This window comes from Nerophis ophidion, linkage group LG14, assembly GCF_033978795.1.
Source record: "Nerophis ophidion isolate RoL-2023_Sa linkage group LG14, RoL_Noph_v1.0, whole genome shotgun sequence".
In the NCBI taxonomy this organism is placed as follows: domain Eukaryota; kingdom Metazoa; phylum Chordata; class Actinopteri; order Syngnathiformes; family Syngnathidae; genus Nerophis; species Nerophis ophidion.
The window spans coordinates 21,250,076-21,266,901 of NC_084624.1; the positions used below are offsets into that span (position 1 = coordinate 21,250,076).

The window sequence follows — 16,826 nt, forward strand, 5'->3', positions numbered from 1 at the left end:
TATATATATATATATATATAGTACTATATATATATATATATATATATATATATATATATATATATATATATATATATATATATATATATATATATATACATAGTACCGCGATATTGATTAATTGTATTTGGTTGTATACCTCCTCTGAAACATACCGGTCCCGCAAACCCCTGCCTCCTCTGTCGTCGTCACGTCGAGTCATTGCTGGTTTTACAAGCACAGGAGCATGTTCAGCAGCGGGCACACACAGATTACATACAAGCAGACACAGTGTGTACACAGAAAAGGGAGAATAGACTTAAAAACTAAAGATAAAGGTGAAGTTATAACACTGAAATGAGGTGCTTTAAAACATGGCGAGAATCTAACATCCATCTTCAGTCGGCAGTGTTTTAGCTACCTCTAAATCACTAATCCTGGTCTCCATGGCGACAAATAAAATATGTTTCTTACAAGTATCATTATCTCTGGAGGAAGAGGAATAGCTAAACATGCTTAACTACACACCGTTGCTCACCGGCATCAAAATGTAAACAAATGCCATGGTGGATCAACACCTGACATCCACTGTAATGATATCAACTAAAGGCACGTCGATACTCCTATGATTACGTCGATATTTTTTGGCATCACAACATCTTCTTTTGTTTTGTTTTTTATTCTCTTTATGTTTATAAACTCAGTAAATACGTTCATGGACACATGGGGACTTTGAATATGACCAATGTATGATCCTGTAACTACTTGGTATCGGATTAATACCCAAATTTGTGGTATCGTCCAAAACTAATGTAAAGTATCAAACAAGAGAAGAATAAGTGATTATTACATTTTAACAGAATTGTAGATAAAACATGTTAACACAGAAAATAATCAGATATTAACAGTAAATGAACAAGTAGACTATTAATTAATTTTCTACCACTTGTCCTTAATAATGTTGACAAAATAATATAATGATAAATGACACAATATGTTTCTACAATATGTTACTGCATACGTCAGCAGACTACTTACTACTAAAACAAAAGTTGTCTACTATGTTTACTATTTAACTTAAGGACTAAATTACAATAATAAACATATGTATTGTACCCTAAGATGTTTTGTTAAAATAAAGACAAAAATGCCATTTTTTGTGGTTCCCTTCATTTAGAAAAGTACCAAAAAGTATCAAAAATATTTTGGTACCGGCACAACACTAATGTATACCAATGGACCATTTGTCCACTGTGCTGCTCATGTCACCCGCTGACTACTGGCCGTCTTACAAATGTGGTCATCTTCTGTTATTTTAGTCTTTTGAAAGTAATGACAGGCGATCGATAAGATGAATAGTCTTCATGAAGGCAGCGTATCGATGCTGATGCCGTGGAGAAAGGAAGGCCTCAGCCTGAATAAATTACTGACTTCTTCCTCCCATCGTCCCCCTAATTTGACTCCACACTTGTGTTATTTTCTTCTGTCCTCCATTCTTGTTCTTCTTCCACTCCCCTCGCCTCTCCTGCCCAGCAAGGTGTGACGAGTCATTAGAAGAAACATTAAGTGAATCCATAGCTCCTCCGTCTCCTGCCAACGGTGGTCAGATGGAGAAGCTGTAATGACACACACTGAACATCAGCAGCAGAGGAAGAAGCCACAGTTTTTGAAGTAGTTGCATTTGTTGGGTTATGGAAAAAAGGCTTTTTGGAATGATTTATATTTGGGGGAAACAGATGTTGTTTTGCAAAGAGACACATTTGTAATCATTTTGTTTGACTATGAGTGACTTAAAGGGACTTATGATGAGTCTACTCTACATTTAAAATACTTTCTGGTTGTCAAAATCAGCAGTTTTGGGCCCAACTTTTCGACTTCAAATATCAACACTGAATTATCATCAATTAATTAACAAAAGTTTCCTTTTAGAGCCCTAAATCCTGAGTGTCTGAAAGGGCTGCACAAGCCACAACGACATCCTCGGCTCAGATCCCACATCAGGGCAAGAAACAACTCAACACAATGGAATGACAATGAGAAACCTTGGATTGGGGACCGCACTCTTTTACTACGAAGCCTCGCTTTTGTAACACTTGTCTTGCTGAAATAAGCAGGGGCGTCCATGATAACGCCTATAACAATCCGAATGGTTATTTTCCTCTTTGTTCTGGAATACACCACATCCTTTGTTTCCAAATATAATTTGAAAGGTGGACTCATCAGACCACAGAAAACATTTCCACTTTGCATCAGTCAATTTTAGATGAGATCGGGCCCAGCCGAGCCGGCGGCGTTTCAGGATATTGTTGATAAATGGGTTTTGCTTTGCATAGCATAGTTTTAACTTGCACTTACAGATGTAGCAACCAACTGTAGTTACTGACAGTGGTTTTATGAAGTGCTCCTGAGCCCATGTGGTGATATCCTTTACACACTGATGTCAGTTTTTGATGCAGTACCGCCTGAGGGATCAGAAGTTCGTGATATCATCGCTTACGTGCAATGATTTCTCCAGATTCTCTGAACTTTATGATGATTTTACGGACCGTAGATGGTAAAATCCCTAAATGCCTTGCATTAGCTCGTTGAGAAATGTTGTTCTAAAACTGTTCGACAATTTGCTTACAAAGTGGTGACCCTCGCCCCATCCTTGTTTGTGAATTACTTAGCATTTCATAGAAGCTGCTTTTATACCCAATCATGGCACCCACCTGTTCCCAATTTGCCTGCACACCTGTGGGACGTTCCAAATAAGTGTTTGATGAGCATTCCTCAACTTTATCAGTAATTATTGCCACCTTTCCCAACTTCTTTGTCACGTGTTGCTGGCATCAAATTCTAAAGTTAATGATTATTTGCAACAAAAAAATAAATATATATATATATATATATATATATATATATATCAGTTTGAACATCAAATATGTTGTCTTTGTAGCATATTCAACTGAATATGGGTTGAAAATTATTTGCAAATCATAGTATTCCGTTTATATTTACTTCCAACACAATTTCCCAACTTATATGGAAATGGGGTTTGTAATACTCCTTTGTTGAAGCACAGTACAATCCATCAAGCTGTGCGACTTCATTGCTTACGAAAGTTGTACAAAAACATTCCGATAGATGTTTTGAGCGCCGTGTGTAATGTTTTTTATTTTCAATGGAACATATATGTGTTGGTGTTGTTTATTTGAGTCTTATTGCAGTCTACACGTATCTCTTATGTGTGACTGCCATCTACTGGTCACACTTATCATTAGTAGTATTATTCTGTACATTAAGCGCCGGGTTATAAGGCGCACTGCCGAGTTTTGAGAAAATGAAATTATTTCAGGTGTACCATATAGTCAAAAATACATTAAAATATATATATTGCGTGTACAGTACATACACCAAGTGTACACTGCATTATTTCTTCAAGCAGCAATGGAGGAAAGAACCACCGAAGTCCATTATCCGTGAAGTGACGGGTGATGACACGTGGCTTCTCCGTGGAGGTCAGGTGCATGTCACTCAAGCATCAAGTTAAATCAGGTGCATCTTCAGGAAAAAGGGTGTGGAAGACACAGGAGTCGTACATGAGGCAGATACCAATAATCAGCGTAATAAAATATTTTCTACCTACAGAAGCACAAATGTGCCGTGTAGCCACCAGCTCAGCAGCCAGCAAATCAATATGTGGTCGGTAAAGCGTCAAATTATAAACAGCACGTTCTGTGTGCACAAGCACGCGCGGATAAACAGCAGATGAATACAAACCCATCAAACAAAACAAAAAAGTGCAAAGTTTGAACCCGCGTTGAAAACGATAACTAATATTTTCCTCCCTGCCTGTTGACACAATGGGGACACCACATATCTGTCTGCTTCATTATTGCACGGCCCGATGACTTCCTGGACGGGAATTGAGATGGGCATTATCGCCGACGCCTCGGGTTGCTCTCCGCCTTGAAAGATGGTGGTCATTTGGCTAGACGGGAGGCGCTGAGGACCCCCTCCTCAATTGGAGCAGACGGGGGCCCGGGAGCCCGGGGGCCAGCTGTATTAATGAACAGGCTGCGCTGAAAGGGACATGTTCCTGTAACGCTGATGAATGGTCATTACAGTGTGTGTGTGTGTGTGTGTGGGGGGGGGTCTTGTGAGCAGCGTGGGCTCAGAGGAGCAGCACTTGGGGGGAATCCATAATTTGCACCTCGGATTTCTGTAAACTCGTTTATCACGCCAGCAGTGTCACTTTCTTCTATCCCCACCAATATTGAACCTGCTTTTTTTGTGAGATTGGATTCACTCTGCACAATTCTGATTCAGTGCCCAGGGCTGAGCCGATAAAACAATATCGATATATATCGTGATAGACATGTGAAGTGAAGTGAATTATATTTATATAGCGCTTTTCTCAAGTGACTCAAAGCGCTTTACATAGTGACACCCAATATCTAAGTTACATTTAAACCAGTGTGGGTGGCACTGGGAGCAGGTGGGTAAAGTGTCTTGCCCAAGGACACAACGGCAGTAACTAGGATGGCACAAGCGGGAATCGAACCTGCAACCCTCAAGTTGCTGACACGGTCACTCTACCAACCGAGCTATGCCGCCCCACATGTAATCGATAGCATGATAAAACGCGTTCGATGAATAAACCGGAAAGAATTGAGCAGGGTTGGTTGCATGCGAAAAGGAACAGGAAGTGGTCATTGAACAATGGGAGGGACAAATTAACAGACGATCGTAAAACGGCGTCGACCATTAAGTTTGGTTGTGCAATGTTGCTGTTGATTCTCTGCACGCAGTGAGGAGGAAAAGTACAAATGAGTGCTACAGAATGGGAAAACAATGTGGAATAAACAGGAAACGTAACCTCGACAGTACGGGGGGATTTTTTTGAAAGCTCTTCATTTATTTTGTTAAATGTAGTTAATTTTGACCAAAAAAAAATGAATATATTTTAAACTTTTATGTTACCTAATTATAAAAAAAACCTTTTTCAAAGTATTTGTTGTAAAACAAAGTATATATACTGTACAGTATATATATATATATATATATATATTTATATATATATATATATATATATATATATTTTATTTTTTTATTTTTTATATATATATATATATATATATACAGTATATATATACATTAATGTATTTATGTGTGTGTGTATATATATATGTATATATATATATATATATATATATATATATATATATGTACATATATATACATATACATACTTGCATATATATATATATATACAGTATATATATATATATATATATACATTAATGTATTTATGTGTGTGTGTATATATATATATATATATATATATATATATATATATATGTACATATATATATACATATAAATACTTGCATATATATATATATATATATATATATATATATATATATATATACATATATATATATATATATATATTTATATATATATATATATATACATATATATATATATATATATACACACACACATATAAATACATACATGTATATTCCAAAAAGTCAGAAAATCCTTTTTTTTTTCATGTTTTTTCATATTAAATTCAGTTTACAAAAAAAAGATAACATATGAGGCGCTGTGGCTTAGCCTAGCGTATACAATAAAATAAATCACAAAATCATTCGAGTCTGCAAAACGTGTGACTCTTTCTACTTCCTCTCTTGTTCAGACATACGTATATAATGTAACATTTCCATATATGGATATATGTCCGTCTGCTTTTCAACAGCACACTGTTGAAAAGCAGGCAGACCGATAGACAGGGAGATTATACATATATATATATATATATATATATATATGTATATATATATATCCATCCATCCATCATCTTCCGCTTATCCGAGGTCGGGTCGCGGGGGCAGCAGCCTAAGCAGGGAAGCCCATACTTCCCTATCTCCAGCCACTTCGTCTAGCTCTTCCCGGGGGATCCCGAGGCGTTCCCAGGCCAGCCGGGAGACACAGTCTTTCCAACGTGTCCTGGGTCTTTCCCGTGGCCTCCTACCAGCTGGACGTGCCCTAAACACATCCCTAGGGAGGCGTTCGGGTGGCATCCTGACCAGATGCCCGAACCACCTCATCTGGCTCCTCTCGATGTGGAGGAGCAGCGGCTTTACATTGAGCTCCTCCCGGATGGCAGAGCTTCTCACCCTATCTCTAAGGGAGAGCCCCGCCACCCGGCGGAGGAAACTCATTTCGGCCGCTTGTACCCGTGATCTTATCCTTTCGGTCATGACCCAAAGCTCATGACCATAGGTGAGGATGGGAACGTAGATCGACCGGTAAATTGAGAGCTTTGCCTTCCGGCTCAGCTCCTTCTTCACCACAACGGATCGATACAACGTCCGCATTACTGAAGACGCCGCACCGATCCGCCTGTCGATCTCACGATCCACTCTTCCCCCACTCGTGAACAAGACTCCTAGGTACTTGAACTCCTCCACTTGGGGCAGGGTCTCCTCCCCAACCCGGAGATGGCACTCCACCCTTTTCCGGGCGAGAACCATGGACTCGGACTTGGAGGTGCTGATTCTCATTCCGGTCGCTTCACACTCGGCTGCGAACCGATCCAGTGAGAGCTGAAGATCCCGGCCAGATGAAGCCATCAGGACTACATCATCTGCAAAAAGCAGAGACCTAATCCCGTGGCCACCAAACCGGAACCCCTCAACGCCTTGACTGCGCCTAGAAATTCTGTCCATAAAAGTTATGAACAGAATCGGTGACAAAGGACAGCCTTGGCGGAGTCCAACCTTCACTGGAAACGTGTCCGACTTACTGCCAGCAATGCGGACCAAGCTCTGGCACTGATCATACAGGGAGCGGACTGCCACAATAAGACATTCCGATGCCCCATACTCTCTGAGCACTCCCCACAGGACTTCCCGAGGGACACGGTCGAATGCCTTCTCCAAGTCCACAAAGCACATGTAGACTGGTTGGGCAAACTCCCATGCACCCTCAAGAACCCTGCCGAGAGTATAGAGCTGGTCCACAGTTCCACGACCAGGACGAAAACCACACTGTTCCTCCTGAATCCGAGGTTCGACTATCCGGCGAAGCCTCCTCTCCAGTACACCTGAATAAACCTTACCGGGAAGGCTGAGGAGTGTGATCCCACGATAGTTGGAACACACCCTCCGGTCCCCCTTCTTAAAGAGAGGGACCACCACCCCGGTCTGCCAATCCAGAGGTACCGCCCCCGATGTCCACGCGATGCTGCAGAGTCTTGTCAACCAAGACAGCCCCACAGCATCCAGAGCCTTAAGGAACTCCGGGCGGATCTCATCCACCCCCGGGGCCTTGCCGCCGAGGAGCTTTTTAACTACCTCAGCGACCTCAGCCCCAGAAATAGGAGAGTCCACTACAGATTCCCCAGGCACCGCTTCCTCAAAGAAAGACGTGTTGGTGGGATTGAGGAGGTCTTCGATCCACAACATCCGCAGTCGAAGTCAGCAGAACACCATCCGCACCATACACGGTGTTGATAGTGCACTGCTTCCCCTTCCTGAGGCGCCGTATGGTGGTCCAGAATCGCTTCAAAGCCATCCGGAAGTAGTTTTCCATGGCTTCCCCGAACTCTTCCCATGTCCGAGTTTTTGCCTCCGCGACCGCTAAAGCTGCACACCGCTTGGCCCGTCGGTACCCGTCCACTGCCTCCGGAGTCCTATGAGCCAAAAGAACCCGATAGGACTCCTTCTTCAGCTTGACGGCATCCCTCACTGCTGGTGTCCACCAACGGGTTCTGGGATTACCGCCACGACAGGCACCAACAACCTTGCGGCCACAGCTCCAATCAGCCGCCTCGACAATAGAGGTTCGCAACATGGTCCACTCGGACTCAATGTCCCGCACCTCCCTCGTGACATGTTCAAAGTTCTCCCGGAGGTGTGAATTGAAACTCTCTCTGACAGGAGACTCTGCCAGACGTTCCCAGCAGACCCTCACAATGCGCTTGGGCCTGCCAGGTCTGTCCGGCATCCTCCCCCACCATCGCAGCCAACTCAACACCAGGTGGTGATCGGTAGAAAGCTCCGCCCCTCTCTTGACCCGAGTGTCCAAAACATAAGGCCGCAAATCCGATGACATAACTACAAAGTCGATCATGGAACTGCGGCCTAGGGTGTCCTGGTGCCAAGTGCACATATGGACACCCTTATGTTTGAACATGGTGTTTGTTATCGACAAACTGTGACGAGCACAAAAGTCCAATAACAAAACACCACTCGGGTTTAGATCCGGGCGACCATTCTTCCCAATCACGCCTCTCCAGGTTTCACTGTCGTTGCCAACATGAGCGTTGAAGTCTCCCAGTAGGACAAGGGAATCACCCGGAGGAGCACTTTCCAGTACTCCCTCGAGTGTACCCAAAAAGAGTGGGTATTCTGAACTGCTGTTTGGTGCGTAAGCACAAACAACAGTCAGGACCCGTCCCCCCACCCGAAGGCGAAGGGAAGCTACCCTCTCGTCCACTGGGTTGAACTCAAACGTACAGGCTTTGAGCCGGGGGGCAACCAGAATTGCCACCCCAGCCCGTCGCCTCTCACTGCCGGCAACGCCAGAGTGGAAGAGGGTCCAGTCCCTCTCGAGAGAACTGGTTCCAGAGCCCTTGCTGTGCGTCGAGGTGAGTCCGACTATATCCAGCCGGAACTTCTCTACCTCGCGCACTAGCTCAGGCTCCTTCCCCCCCAGTGAGGTGACGTTCCACGTCCCAAGAGCTAGCTTCTGTAGCCGAGGATCGGACCGCCAAGTGCCCTGCCTTCGGCTGCCGCCCAGCTCACAATGCACCCGACCTCTATGGCCCCTCCTATGAGTGGTGAGCCCATTGGAGGGATGACCCACGTTGCCTCTTCGGGCTGTGCCCGGCCGGGCCCCATGGGAACAGGCCCGACCACCAGGCGCTCGCCATCGTGCCCCAACTCCGGGCCTGGCTCCAGAGCGGGGCCCCGGTGACCCACGTCCGGGCGAGGGAAATCTGGGTTCATTTCGTTGTAATTCCATAGAAGTCTTTGAGCTGCTCTTTGTCTGATCACTCACCTAGGACCTGTTTGTCTTGGGAGACCCTACCAGGGGGCATGAAAGCCCCCAGACAACATAGCTCCTAGGATCATTGGGACACGCAAACTCCTCTACCACGGTAAGGTAGCAGCTCAGAGAGGAGTATATATATATATATATATATATATATATATATATATATATATATATATATATATAGGGTGGGCAAATTAGTGCATTAATTATGAGTTAACTCATCAATCTATTAACGCCAACAATTATTTTATCGGACATTTGCGTATGTTGTTTACATGCTTTTATTTTGTTAACGCCTTTTCTTAACAAGGTGGCGTCGCCCGGCGTCGAGGGGCTCTTGATAAAGATGGAACATTTGGCAAAAATACCGGACAATTCTGCAAATTTCATAGCTGGCTTACAGCGTGGTCACTCCGGGATCACTTTCGACCGCCAGACAATTCTGAATGTGGATGGATCGGGCCGTTTTGGACTGAATGACGCGTGCTTGCTAGACCGGCTAGCTAGCATGGGAATACTTCGCCGGCTACATCCAGCGGCCTGTGAAGCAGCGCAGTATATGTGTTGTCTGTCTATTTATGAATAATGCAGACGAGGCGTATTGGCTGAGTTCTTAACGTTTGCTTTCAGAGCGTGCATACAAGATGCCGTCATGGCGACACAACCTACTTAACCGCGCATGCTCGTCACTCCTTTTGCATGCTGGGTAGGGTAGTTCTTTTATTCCATGGCTCATAACGTCACAATATACGACCATGTATATGATGCGTTCAGTTTATCAAAGCACCAAGCAAACAATCGGAAAATTCCCATCATATCAATTCCTAGATATGGTCATAATTATTTTAAGTGCACTACGCATAATAAACACAACATTATTAATATTGCTACTACGGATAATTTGATCAAAATTCCCTAAAACAGCCCACTACCTATAATATAGGTTTTTTAAACATAAGATCCCTGATTAAAAAAATGTTTCTGCTGTTACCTCAGAAATTGCCTGTTCAGATGTTATGATTGTGGCTCTGAGATTTGTATGTGGATTATATTTATTTTCCATAACAAACAGGATAACTTAAATACCCTGGCAGTGGTAGTAATAAGCTTAAATGTTTGTATTTACATTTTTTAAGTTGATTTTCATAAAATATGCTATTTAACTGCTACTGTTTAACAAGGACTGATTTAAATTGTGTTTGCACAACAAATGTTTTGGCGCTTTTGTTCATGTGGGGGAGTATTCCAATAAAGGTGCACTACACACTACTTTCGAATTCATTATTGGGCTTTGCGTATACAATGCAGTTAATCACGATTAATCAGAGAAATAGTGCGATTAACTTTGATTAAAATTTTTAATCGTTGCCCAGCCCTAATATATATATATATATATATATATATATATATATATATATATATATATATATATATATATATATATATATATATATATATATATATATATATATATATATATATATATATATATATATATGTCTATATATAATCTGTCTGTCTGCTTTTCAACAATGTGCTGGTAAATCATGTAATAGTCAATACATGGGCAGTTGCATAATAACATTTCTATTCATATATATTCAGTATTCATTTTCAATGGCCCTCTGAGGGCAGCAATACCTGCGTTATGACCCTCAATGAAAAGACTTTGACACCCTTATCTTGGGTGAAAAAAACAAATATGGTCACTTGAACCTGGCAGTGTAAAGCCTTACATTATTTATTGTACAATATCTTTCCATGTGCTACGCGTCCCTCGACGCCTTGGTCACATGCAGTTGGTTACCTAAGGATATTAAGGTTCTGGTTGCCTTGGCAACCGTCTACCTCCCCGCCCAACGGTAGTCTTTTTTCCACTTCCACTCCCTTGAATTTTTTATTCTTTTTTGGACTACACAGTCCTTTCACCTGTTATCACTCTGTGTGTTCATGGCAAGTTTTGGCTTGGTTGAAAGGCGGCTCCAGTCGTCATGAACTGACTGGAGGCCCACTCGCTCCACCACTGGAGACCTCATTAACTCCTCCTTGCCTTTGGCTGTTTGGATTTTTGCTGCTGGTCGGCCTGTTTGGATTTTTGCTGCTGGTCGGCCACATTCATCTCTTTGTGTAAACGTACGGTAAGATAAACACATTCTAACATGGTCTCAAGTTTGAGCTCCAAGCGTTTTAAAAGCAAGTTTACCATGTTTGTATTCAGTCATTTGCCTTTTTAATTTGTAACAATTCCAGATGTTCATGCCACATTTTCATCAGGATTTACTGCACTTAATGAATACCCTCAGGTGGCCGCTGTTGCTCATCCAACATTTGTGTGACTTTCCGGGTCACACGTTTAAGGAAAAAAGACCTGCCTTGCACTTTGGTTCCGCCTGCATGCAAATTTCTGTCATCCGTCTATTTGTAATTCAGTAGAGCCTAATTTGGAATTTGTTATGCACCACATTGTATAATGCACCACCTGACCACTTGTTTGCTGTTAAGTAGCAGGTAGATTTTATCAGCGTGGTACCTTGTAAGACACACACCAAGTCTACCAACCCATCTTAAACCACGCATTCTTTTCAAACATCCACAGATATTCACGCAAAATTGTTATGATTATTGATTGGCACTGTTCTGAAAATTCATTATCGTTACTTGTTACTTTACCAAAAAAAATATTGAATTACTAACGGAATTACTCATTAATTAATATAATTAATTACAAGGCGAAGTAATTTATACCTTTGTATAAATTATTTGTAATCCAATGATTTCTCCGGTAAGATATATATTACAATTTCCCCATCCGAAAACATGCTGGTTGACGTAGAGAAAACATGTTCGCTTGACCGCTCTGTGTTAAAGCTTCACAACAAACAAAGAAACACTGGCTGTGTCTCGGTGCTAAAGACAGCTGCAATATACCGCTTTCCACCAAGAGCATTGTTCTTTATAGTGTCCATTATTAAATGAACAAATTGCAAAAGATTCATCAACACAGATGTCCAAAATACCGTGTAATTACGCGATGAACAGAGACGACTTTTAGCCGTGTTTGGTGCAGCGCTAATATTTCCTTACAGTCCGTTACATCACGCGTACGCGTCATCATTTAAAATTGCAATTTAGTAAACTAAAAAGGCCGTTTTGGCATGTGTTGCAATGTTAATATTTCATCATTGATATATAAACTATCAGACTGCGTGGTGGGTAGTAGTGGGTTTCAGTAGGCCTTTAAACCCCTTTGAGAACATGTGGACAATGCTGAAGAAACAAGTCCATGTCAGAAAACCAACAAATTCAGCTGAATCGCACCAATTTTGTCAAGAGGAGTGGTCAACAATTCAAGCAGAAGTTTTCCAGAAGCCTGTGGATGGGTACCAAAAGTGCCTTATTGCAGTGAAACTTGCCAAGGGACATGTAACCAAATATTAACATTGCTGTATGTATACTTTTGACCCAGCAGATTTGATCACATTTTCAGTGGACCCATAATGAATTCATCAAATAACCAAACTTCTGAATATTTTTTTGTGACCAACAAGTATGTGCTCCAATCACTCTATCACAAAAAAATAAGAGTTGTCATCATGTTCTTTACAAGTGTATGTAAACTTTTGACCACAACTGTATAGTTATTGTAGGACTGCTGAATATGAGCAGGATCATGGCACACACTACATAGGAACAAAATAGGAGGAAATGCTGACCAAACAATCTTCTTCTTCTCAGTGGGAGGAGGTGAGCGGCTATGACGAGAACCTCAACACCATCCGGACCTACCAGGTGTGTAACGTCTTCGAGCCCAGTCAGAACAACTGGCTCCTCACCACCTTCATTGATCGGCGTGGAGCGCAGAGGATCTACGTGGAGATCCGCTTCACGGTGCGGGACTGCAGCTCCATCCCCAAAGTGCCGGGCTCCTGCAAGGAGACCTTCAACCTCTACTACTATGAAAGCGACGCCGTCATCGCCACGAAAGGCACCGCCTTCTGGATGGAGGCGCCCTACCTCAAGGTGGACACCATCGCTGCCGACGAGAGCTTCTCGCAAGTGGACTTCGGTGGACGCCTCATGAAGGTCAACACGGAGGTCCGCAGCTTCGGGCCACTCTCCAAGAACGGTTTCTACTTGGCCTTCCAGGACTACGGCGCCTGCATGTCTCTGCTGTCGGTCAGGGTGTTTTACAAGAAGTGTCCCAGCGTGGTGCAGAACTTTGCCATCTTCCCAGAGACCATGACCGGCGCGGAGAGCACCTCCCTGGTCATTTCCAGGGGGATTTGCATTTCCAACTCGGAAGAAGTGGACGTTCCATAAAGCTGTACTGCAACGGAGACGGGGAGTGGATGGTTCCGATCGGCAGTTGCACATGCAAGGCAGGCTTCGAACCCGACAACGGCAACGTGTGTCGAGGTGAGTCCTTTTTGCTCAGTCTTGGAGCAGCCATGTTTCAGCAATGCATGAACGATACAGCAATAATAATAACCACACACTATTTGGTGCCTAATTAAAACTGCAGGGATGTATCAGAACCTCACGCTACATTATGATCACGTATTAATTCAATCGATGAATCATTGTGGCCTTAAAGGCCTACTGAAACCCACTACTACCCACCACACAGTCTGATAGTTTATATATCAATGATGAAATATTAACATTGCAACACATGCCAACACGGCCTTTTTAGTTTACTAAATTACAATTTTAAATTTCCCGGGAGTTTTGTCTTCGAAACGTTGTGTAATGATGACGTGTATGTAAGACGTCACCGGGTTTCAGGAAGTATGAGCACTACGCACACACTCAGCTAAAAGTCGTCTGCTTTAACGGCATAATTACACAGTATTTTGGACATCTGTGTTGCTGAATCTTTTGCAATTTGTTCAATTAACATTGGACAGTAGAAAGATGGAGTTGGAAGCTTTAGCCTTTAGCCACACAAACACACGGTGATTCCTTGTTTAAAATTCCCGGAGGTGAAAATTTACTATGGATCAGAGCGCGGACAAGCAGACATGAATCCAGACCAAATATTAACAGCAGGTTTCGGTGAGAAAATTGTGGTTAAAAAGTCGCTTCTTACCGGATATCAGCGGAGCTTCCGTCCTGCTGCAGCTACGTGACTTCCCTCAGAGACAATGCGCGTCAACACACCAGTGGACACACTTCTCCGACTATCAGGTACTATTAAACTCACTAAAACACTAGCAACACTATAGAAAGATAAGGGATTTCCCAGAATTATCCTAGTAAATGTGTTTAAAAACATGGGAATCCGTCTCAACGCAATGGCGTTTTTTTTTTTTAACTCTTTTTTTTTTTTTTTCTAGTCCGTTGCTTTAAATATCCTTAAACACAAATCTTTCATCCTCGCTCAAATTAATGGGGAAATTGTCATTTTCTCGGTCCGAATAGCACTGTTTGTTGGAGGCTCCGATTAAAATCTATGTAAATATGTGAGGAGCCATCAACATGTGACGTCATCGTCTGTGACTTCCGGTAAAGGCAGGGCTTTTCTCTAAGCACCGAAAGTTGCGAACTTTATCGTGGATGTTCTCTACTAAATCCTTTCAGCAAAAATATGGCAATATCGCAAACTGATCAAGTATGACACATAGAATGGACCTGCTATCCCCGTTTAAATAAGAACATCTCATTTCAGTAGGCCTTTAAGTACAGATGTTACCAGTTTAATTCTGACTTATTTTTCACTTTACGTGTGAGTGAAGAATGAGCTACTGACCTGATAAGTCCAAAGAGAAAGAGATGATACAGTATTATTTGCTCACTGATTCTACCTGGTGGTTGTTTGAACTCACTGCAGCTAGTCCTGCGTAGTCCGACTCCTTATTGCCTCCGTCACACGCAAGAATCTCACAGGAATGAGGCAACATCACCACTCTAGGATCTATAGTATATACGAAGTAAATCAGGATGATTTACCGTGAAGATATTCTCCGAAAAACGGAAGTGGAGACCAAGGACAAAGTCCTGAATTTCCCATCTCGTTGTCATGTCAGCAACCTTTTGTTTTTACATGATCAACTCCAGACGGACGCCGTTGCTTAGTTCTATTTCAGGCACCGTATCAAACATCCCCGGATGTATGACACATTTTCCATGTCCATGAATTTATTGCCTTCTGTATGCTCCCCATTGCATGATGCTCCCTGTTTCTTCCTTGATCACGCTCACTTCAAGGCTCACTTTTATTTTTTAATCTGCGGCGAATGTCGTCCATCTGGCAGCCGACATGGCAGATGGCGAGGCCTTTTCTGATTTTACCTCCCTCTGATGTGTGGAAGGTCCGCTTTCCCAAGGGATGGATGAAGAGTATGTACATAAAGATGGGGTGGATGATAGTATGTGTATAAAGAAAGGATGAATGATAGTACGTACATTATGAAGGCAGGTATGATAGTATGTACATAAAGATGGGATGGATGATAGTATGTGCATAAAAAGGGGATAAATGATAGTATGTACATAAAAAAGGATGGATACAGTATGTACATAAAGATGGGATGGATGATAGTATGTACATAAAGAAGTAATTGATGATGGTGTGTACTTAAAAAAAGGATGGATAATAGTATGTACATAAAAAGAGATGGAAGATAGTATGTACATAAAGAAGGGATGGATGACAGTATGTACATAAAGAAGTGATTGATGATGGTGTGTGCATAAAAAATGATGGATAATAGTATGTACATAAAAAAGAGATGTATGATAGTATGTACATAAAGATGGGATGGATGATGGTATGTACATAAAGAAGGAATGGATATTAGTATGTACATTAAGAAGGAATGCATAGTAGTATGTACATTTAGATGGAATGGATGATAGTATGTAGATAAAGAAAGGATGGATAATAGTATGTACATAAAGAAGGGATGGATGATAGTATGCACATAAAGAAGACATGGATGATAGTATGTACGGTACATAAAGAAGGAATGGATGACAGTATGTACATGAAGATGGGATTGATGACAGTATGTACATAAACATGGAATGGATGATAGTATGTACATAAAGATGGGATTGATAATAGTATGTACATAAAGATGGGATTGATAATAGTATGTACATAAAGATTGGATGGATGATAGTATGTGTACAAAGAAGGGATGAATGATAGTATGTACATTATGAAGGCATGTATGATAGTATGTACATGAAGAAGGGATGGATGATAGTATGTACATGAAGAAGGGATGGATGATAGTATGTGCATAAAGAAGGGATGGATGATAGTATGTGGATAGAGAAGGGATGGATGACATATACATAAAGATGGGATTGATGATAGTATGTGCATAAAGAAGGGCTGGATGATAGTATGTACATAAAGAAGAGATGGATAATAGTATGTACATAAAGATGGGATGGATGATGGTATGTACATAAAGAAGGAATGGATAGTAGTATGTACATAAAGAAGGAATGGATAGTGGTATGTACATTTAGATGGAATGGATGATAGCATGTAGATAAAGAAAGGATGGATAATAGTATGTACATAAAGAAGGGTTGGATGATAGTATGTACATAAAGAAGACATGGATGATAGTATGTACATGAAGAAGGGATGGATGATAGTATGTACATGAAGAAGGGATGGATGATAGTATGTGCATAAAGAAGGAATGGATGATAGTATGTGGATAAAGAAGGGATGGATGACATTATGTACATAAAGATGGGATTGATGATAGTATGTGCATAAAAAAAGGGCTGGATGATAGTATGTACATAAAGAAGAGATGGATGATAGTATG

General features: G+C 41.8%; 1 protein-coding gene across 1 annotated transcript in view; it reads left to right on the forward strand.

Moving 5' to 3' along the window:
- LOC133568280 (ephrin type-B receptor 1-B) overlaps positions 1–16,826 on the forward strand; it is a 576,210-nt gene that overhangs the window by 212,316 nt on the left and 347,068 nt on the right. The window contains 2 exon segments of the mRNA XM_061920097.1: positions 12,769–13,348; positions 13,351–13,449. Of these exon segments, the coding sequence (XP_061776081.1) occupies positions 12,769–13,348; positions 13,351–13,449 (679 nt within the window).